The 7544-nt window shown below is 59.0% G+C and overlaps 1 protein-coding gene across 1 annotated transcript; it reads left to right on the top strand.

The window, feature by feature from the left end:
- The first annotated feature begins 2945 nt into the window (after positions 1-2945).
- LOC128200504 (uncharacterized) lies at positions 2946-4898 on the top strand. Its single transcript, XM_052894123.1, has one exon. The coding sequence runs from the start codon at positions 2946-2948 to the stop codon at positions 4896-4898; it is 1953 nt and encodes a 650-aa protein (XP_052750083.1).
- The last annotated feature ends 2646 nt before the right edge of the window (positions 4899-7544 follow it).

Below are 7544 nucleotides of genomic sequence, written 5' to 3'. Positions count from 1 at the left end.
AATGTCGGCGGCAGTTCAGCTACCGATTCTTTGAGGACGATGTAACCGGAGCGGTCCCTGGGGCGGGTGCTACCAAGTCTGGATTACCTCCAGCGACGGCCCTGGATTATCATGAGAGTGACTTCTTCTCCTCAGGGGATGAAGCGTCGGATATACTGTCGGAGTCGGATAGGCCGACGGCGTCTGGCGCCACTGCCACTGCCGCCGCCGAGAATAAGAATAAAGTGGCCGAGGAGGTAATCCGCAGGGCGAAGTGTCTCGTCCACCGGCAAGCGGATGCTCTCACTGATGTTGTGAAGAAGGCAGGGAACCTCAAAGGGACCACCATAAGGACCCTGAAAGAGGGTTTGGCCGGGATCACACAGGTTGTGGACACCTTGGAGGGGGATCTATTTCCGACGTCGGTCTCTCCACTGGTCTCAAAGAACCTGAGACTTGAGCAGGAAGTCGAGTACCTGCGTCGGCAGTTGGCCGAGGCTCGTGCTGCCAAGCCAGCTGCCAAGCCAGCGGCCAATGCCGGTATCTCGGCGGATGTTGTCCCTGTCGTAGGGAGTGAGGCGAGCGCGTTCCGCGCTCAAATAATGAGGGACGTCGGCGGAATCGTCCGCCAAATGGTAGGGACGCTTATGAAGGAGGTGAAAGAGATGATCTCTGCTCTCCCCTCCACTGAGAAGGTGTCGTCTGCGTCTGCGGTCTCCACGCAAACCCTGCCAGAGGCTGGAACAATGGCGTCAGATGTGCCCGACCCCCTAGAGTCGGCGACCGGGGTTCTCTTCCCCAGTCAGAAACGGGTCGGGCCAAGAAAAAGAAGGCGAAGAAGACGCCCGTCACACCGGCGCCTTCTGGACAGCCCGAGTCGGTAGCAACAACATCCGCTCAGCCGCCTGTGCAGGCGACCGCGTCCTCCTGGGCGACGGTCGTAAAAGGAAAACGGGGCAAGACCGTCAGTGTTCCCGAAGGGCAGCCTGTGGCTGTCAACCCTCCGGTGACGAAAGCCGGTTCGGCCCCCTCGAAGAAGGCAAAGAAGACGAGCGCACCCTCGCCTTCTAAACTGAAACCGCCTCGCTCCGCGGCGGTTATTATTACGTTGGACCCGGAGGCGGAAAGGGAGGGTGTCGCGTATGCGAATGTCCTTGCGGAGGCCAAGAGAAGGATCGATCTCCGCGCATTGGGGATCGAAGATATGCGGTTTCGCACCGCGATCACCGGCGGTAAGGTTCTAGAGGTTCCAGGTGCTGATGGCGCGGAGAAGGCCGACGTTCTGGCGTCGAAGCTCCGGGAGTTCATCCCGGAGAATATGGCCAAAATCTCCAGGCCCGTAAAGTCCGCGGAGATGCGGATATCGGGCCTGGACGACAGTGTTACGTCGGAGGAAGTGGTCGCTGCGGTTGCCCGGGAGGGCGGCTGTCAGGTGGACCAAGTGCGAGTCGGAGAGGTTCGACGTACTAGATCTGGGGTGGGCACTTGCTGGGTTAAAGCTCCATTGCAAGCAGTTAAGAAGATGACGGTCGCCGGCCGAGTTCGTATAGGCTGGGTTTCGGCGAAAGCAGAGCTCCTGCGGCAGAGGCCGCTTCGGTGCTTCCGCTGCTTGGAGGAAGGACATGTGCGGGCATCCTGCAGTCATGAGCAGGACCGCAGCGGTCTATGTTACCGCTGCGGAAACGAAGGCCATAAGGCGGCGATGTGCGCGGCCGACCCAAAGTGCGCTGTGTGTTCAGCGCAGGGCCGGCCGTCGGACCATTGGGTGGGGTCCAAGGCCTGCACTCCTCCTAAGAAGCGTAAGAAGCAACCGGTGAAATTGCCGAACCCAGCAGGCCGGGTGAGTGTGGAGGGAGAGGAGATGGAAACGGGCAGGTAGTCCCGCCCTCCTCTCCGGCGATAATTACACAGGGCCGGGGTGACGACTGCGGGGGCAGTCCCACCCCATACCAACATGGCCCTGGGAAGTCGCGCGCGCATCCCCGCGCGCTTCCCCTAGACGGGGGTGGGTATTCAACATCTCGTACCCGCCCCAAACTGAGTCGGGGCCCGCGAGCCGGTGCGGGCCAACGCCGTTGGGATCCCGGTGGACTACGCAAGGGAACCCGGGTCCCCAACACAAAGGCGCGGCGAGGGAATGCCATGTGGTTTTTAGCCGGTAGGAGTCCGGCAGTATTCACACCCTCCCCCGGGGGTGTGTCTCTGCATGACGCATTTTCCACATGTAAAAAAAAAAAAAAAAAAAAAAAAAAGGTTAGGTTAGGTTAGGTTAGGTTAGGTTAGGTTAGGTTAGGTGCTGGGTCGGAAAACCTCCAAGAGTGCCCTGGCTCATTGTACGGTCACTTGTCCTGGTGCGGATACGTCCGGCGGGAACGGTGGCTGACAATGGCTGGGGCCTGGTGCATCCTGGGCAACGGCGGTAAGTGACTTCTCGCTATTTAGAGATCTCACTTACCGACGGCTAATATTCCGACAGAGGTGGTGAGCGGCGAGCCCAAGTTATGGGGTTTGTCGTGTTTTTGTTGGGGGCGGGTTTTGTTCCGCGACTTCTCGTAGTGGGAGTGGTCGGCGGGCCCGGTGAGTGCTTCGTTGCGCAGCCGGGCTGGTTTCAGTGCCACCGCCGAAAAACCGTAATCCCTCGCGGAGGTGTGGTCATGTTTCGCACCCGAGTGAGGGGACGGGGGCCTTGGCTTAACCGCCTGGGCCGCGAGGAGTAAACCTCTATAAAAATCCTCTTGTGTAAGCTTCGGTGCCTGGCGATGCATAGTTCGTTGTGCGGTGCACGCTACCGGACATTAAAAGTTCGGTTAGCGTGTTCTGTGCTGCGGGCGGGTCGGTGGAGTATCATCGGCCGCAAGGGCACCAACCTCGGGGTATCTGCCGCACCCCGTTGTATGTAGGCCGCACGCAGAAGCAGGGGGCTCCCCTGCGTGTGAAACCTTTCCCCCATACTCGTGGGAACAAGTATGGATATGTCAAAAACAAAACCCAAAATTGATGTCGTGTCCGAGAAGGACGGTGAGAAGTCGGTGCCCGCGAAGGGCGGAGAGAAGTCGGTGCCCGTGAAGGGCGGTGTTAGTAAAAAGAAGTCGGAAGTGGAGGTTCTGAAAGAGTGCTCCGTTGTACTGGGCGAGGATGTTGTGGAGTTAGGTCGCCGTCGCACTCGTCACAGCTTGTTGAGGGCGGTTGCGGGCGAGACCGACTGCGGGTCTTCGCGGTCGAGCTTGTGCGCATCCCCAATTGATGAAGGCATGGAGACGGAGCAGTTGCCGTCCACATCTGGACTACGCTCCTGGCGCAAAAGGCGTCTTAACGAGTCCGATACGGACTCCACGGTCGAGGATGAGGGCGATGTCCAATCCGTCCGCAAAAGGTCCGGCAGCCCTAGAGTGGGATCGAGAGCCAGTTCGATCGCTAGAAAGAAGGAGGAGTGTCGGCAATTCACATACCGATTTTTCGAAGATGAAGGGACAGCCGCTGGCAAATCTGGTCTGCCCCCAGTGACGGTCTTAGATTATCACGAGAGTGATTTCTTTTCTTCCGGAGATGAGGAGTCAGACAAACCGACGGAGCTGGACAGGCCGACGGCATCTGGCGCCACTGCCACCGCTGCCGCCGGTGACAAGAACAAAGTGGCCGAGGAGGTACTCCATAGGGCGAAACTTCTCGTCCATCGGCAAGCGGATGCTCTTAGCGACGTCGTTAAGAAGGCGGGAAATCTCAAAGGGACCACCATAAGGACCCTGAAAGAGGGTTTGGCCGGGATCACACAGGTTGTGGACACCTTGGAGGGGGATCTATTTCCGACGTCGGTCTCTCCACTGGTCTCAAAGAACCTGAGACTTGAGCAGGAAGTCGAGTACCTGCGTCGGCAGTTGGCCGAGGCTCGTGCTGCCAAGCCAGCTGCCAAGCCAGCGGCCCAGGCCGGTATCTCGGCAGACGGTGTTCCTGTTGTAGGAAGTGATGCGAGCGCATTCCGTGCTCAAATAATGAGAGATGTCGGCGGCATCGTCCGCCAAATGGTAGGGACATTTATGAAAGAGGTGAGAGAAATGATCTCCATTCGCCCCCCTCCAGAGAAGGTGTCGTCCTCGTCTGCGGTCTCCACGCAAACTTTGCCCGAGGCCGGGAGAATGGCGTCAGATGTGCCCGACACCCCTAGAGTCGGCGACCGGGGTTCTCTTCCCCAGTCAGAAACGGGTCGGGCCAAGAAGAAGAAGGCGAAGAAGACGCCCGTCACACCGGCGCCCTCTGGACAGCCCGAGCCGGTGGCTTCGACCTCCGCTCAAACGTCTGTGCAGCCGACCGCGTCCTCCTGGGCGACGGTCGGAAAAGGAAAACGGGGCAAGACCGTCAGTGTTCCCGAAGGGCAGCCTGTGGCTGCGAACCCTCCGGTGACGAAAGCCGGTTCGGCCCCCTCGAAGAAGGCAAAGAAGACGAGCGCACCCTCGCCTTCTAAACTGAAACCGCCTCGCTCCGCGGCGGTGATTATTACGTTGGACCCGGAGGCGGAAAGGGAGGGTGTCGCGTATGCGAATGTCTTTGCGGAGGCCAAGAGAAGGATCGATCTCCGCGCATTGGGGATCGAAGATATGCGGTTTCGCACCGCGATCACCGGCGGTAAGGTCCTAGAGGTCCCAGGTGCTGATGGCGCGGAGAAGGCCGACGTTCTGGCGTCGAAGCTCCGGGAGTTCATCCCGGAGAATATGGCCAAAATCTCCAGGCCCGTAAAGTCCGCGGAGATGCGGATATCGGGCCTGGACGACAGTGTTACGTCGGAGGAAGTGGCCGCTGCGGTTGCCCGGGAGGGCGGCTGTCAGGTGGACCAAGTGCGAGTCGGAGAGGTTCGACGTACTAGATCTGGGGTGGGCACTTGCTGGGTTAAAGGTCCGTTGCAAGTTGGCCAGTTAAGAAGATGACGGTCGCCGGCCGAGTTCGTATAGGCTGGGTTTCGGCGAAAGCAGAGCTCCTGCGGCAGAGGCCGCTTCGGTGCTTCCGCTGCTTGGAGGAAGGACATGTGCGGGCATCCTGCAGTCATGAGCAGGACCGCAGCGGTCTATGTTACCGCTGCGGAAACGAAGGCCATAAGGCGGCGATGTGCGCGGCCGACCCAAAGTGCGCTGTGTGTTCAGCGCAGGGCCGGCCGTCGGACCATTGGGTGGGGTCCAAGGCCTGCACTCCTCCTAAGAAGCGTAAGAAGCAACCGGTGAAATTGCCGAACCCAGCAGGCCGGGTGAGTGTGGAGGGAGAGGAGATGGAAACGGGCAGGTAGTCCCGCCCTCCTCTCCGGCGATAATTACATCGCCACAGGGCCGGGGTGACGACTGCGGGGGCAGTCCCACCCCATACCAACATGGCCCTGGGAAGTCGCGCGCGCATCCCCGCGCGCTTCCCCCTAGACGGGGGTGGGTATTCAACATCTCGTACCCGCCCCAAACTGAGTCGGGGCCCGCGAGCCGGTGCGGGCCAACGCCGTTGGGATCCCGGTGGACTACGCAAGGGAACCCGGGTCCCCAACATTAAGGCGCGGCGAGGGAATGCCATGTGGTTTTTAGCCGGTAGGAGTCCGGCAGTATTCACACCCTCCCCCGGGGGTGTGTCTCTGCATGACGCATTTTCCACATGTAAAAAAAAAAAAAAAAAAAAAAAAAAAAAGGGTTAGGTTAGGTTAGGTTAGGTTAGGTTAGGTTAGGTTAGGTTAGGTTAGGTTAGGTTAGGTTAGGTTAGGTTGGGGTGCTGGGTCGGAAAACCTCCAAGAGTGCCCTGGCTCATTGTACGGTCACTTGTCCTGGTGCGGATACGTCCGGCGGGAACGGTGGCTGACAATGGCTGGGGCCTGGTGCATCCTGGGCAACGGCGGTAAGTGACTTCTCGCTATTTAGAGATCTCACTTACCGACGGCTAATATTCCGACACGAGGTGGTGAGCGGCGAGCCCAACTTATGGGGTTTGTCGTGTTTTTGTTGGGGGCGGGTTTTGTTCCGCGACTTCTCGTAGTGGGAGTGGTCGGCGGGCCCGGTGAGTGCTTCGTTGCGCAGCCGGGCTGGTTTCAGTGCCACCGCCGAAAAACCGTAATCCCTCGCGGAGGTGTGGTCATGTTTCGCACCCGAGTGAGGGGACGGGGGCCTTGGCTTAACCGCCTGGGCCGCGAGGAGTAAACCTCTATAAAAATCCTCTTGTGTAAGCTTCGGTGCCTGGCGATGCATAGTTCGTTGTGCGGTGCACGCTACCGGACATTAAAAGTTCGGTTAGCGTGTTCTGTGCTGCGGGCGGGTCGGTGGAGTATCATCGGCCGCAAGGGCACCAACCTCGGGGTATCTGCCGCACCCCGTTGTATGTAGGCCGCACGCAGAAGCAGGGGGCTCCCCTGCGTGTGAAACCTTTCCCCCATACTCGTGGGAACAAGTATGGATATGTCAAAAACAAAACCCAAAATTGATGTCGTGTCCGAGAAGGACGGTGAGAAGTCGGTGCCCGCGAAGGGCGGAGAGAAGTCGGTGCCCGTGAAGGGCGGTGTTAGTAAAAAGAAGTCGGAAGTGGAGGTTCTGAAAGAGTGCTCCGTTGTACTGGGCGAGGATGTTGTGGAGTTAGGTCGCCGTCGCACTCGTCACAGCTTGTTGAGGGCGGTTGCGGGCGAGACCGACTGCGGGTCTTCGCGGTCGAGCTTGTGCGCATCCCCAATTGATGAAGGCATGGAGACGGAGCAGTTGCCGTCCACATCTGGACTACGCTCCTGGCGCAAAAGGCGTCTTAACGAGTCCGATACGGACTCCACGGTCGAGGATGAGGGCGATGTCCAATCCGTCCGCAAAAGGTCCGGCAGCCCTAGAGTGGGATCGAGAGCCAGTTCGATCGCTAGAAAGAAGGAGGAGTGTCGGCAATTCACATACCGATTTTTCGAAGATGAAGGGACAGCCGCTGGCAAATCTGGTCTGCCCCCAGTGACGGTCTTAGATTATCACGAGAGTGATTTCTTTTCTTCCGGAGATGAGGAGTCAGACAAACCGACGGAGCTGGACAGGCCGACGGCATCTGGCGCCACTGCCACCGCTGCCGCCGGTGACAAGAACAAAGTGGCCGAGGAGGTACTCCATAGGGCGAAACTTCTCGTCCATCGGCAAGCGGATGCTCTTAGCGACGTCGTTAAGAAGGCGGGAAATCTCAAAGGGACCACCATAAGGACCCTGAAAGAGGGTTTGGCCGGGATCACACAGGTTGTGGACACCTTGGAGGGGGATCTATTTCCGACGTCGGTCTCTCCACTGGTCTCAAAGAACCTGAGACTTGAGCAGGAAGTCGAGTACCTGCGTCGGCAGTTGGCCGAGGCTCGTGCTGCCAAGCCAGCTGCCAAGCCAGCGGCCCAGGCCGGTATCTCGGCAGACGGTGTTCCTGTTGTAGGAAGTGATGCGAGCGCATTCCGTGCTCAGATAATGAGAGAGAGTCGGCGGCATCGTCCGCCAAATGGTAGGGACATTTATGAAAGAGGTGAGAGAAATGATCTCCATTCGCCCCCCTCCAGAGAAGGTGTCGTCCTCGTCTGCGGTCTCCACGCAAACTTTGCCCGA

The sequence above is a fragment of the Galleria mellonella genome, unplaced genomic scaffold (genome assembly GCF_026898425.1).
Source record: "Galleria mellonella isolate WM207_F2 unplaced genomic scaffold, CSIRO_AGI_GalMel_v1 utg19013, whole genome shotgun sequence".
NCBI lineage: Eukaryota > Metazoa > Arthropoda > Insecta > Lepidoptera > Pyralidae > Galleria > Galleria mellonella.
The sequence above is the reverse complement of the archived record's forward strand: the minus strand, read 5'-3'. Positions and strand labels throughout refer to the sequence as shown.

What these genes read in the sequence shown, in the direction of transcription:
- LOC128200504 (XM_052894123.1), top strand. Translation starts at nt 2,946, where the DNA reads ATGGATATGTCAAAAACAAAACCCAAAATTGATGTCGTGTCCGAGAAG.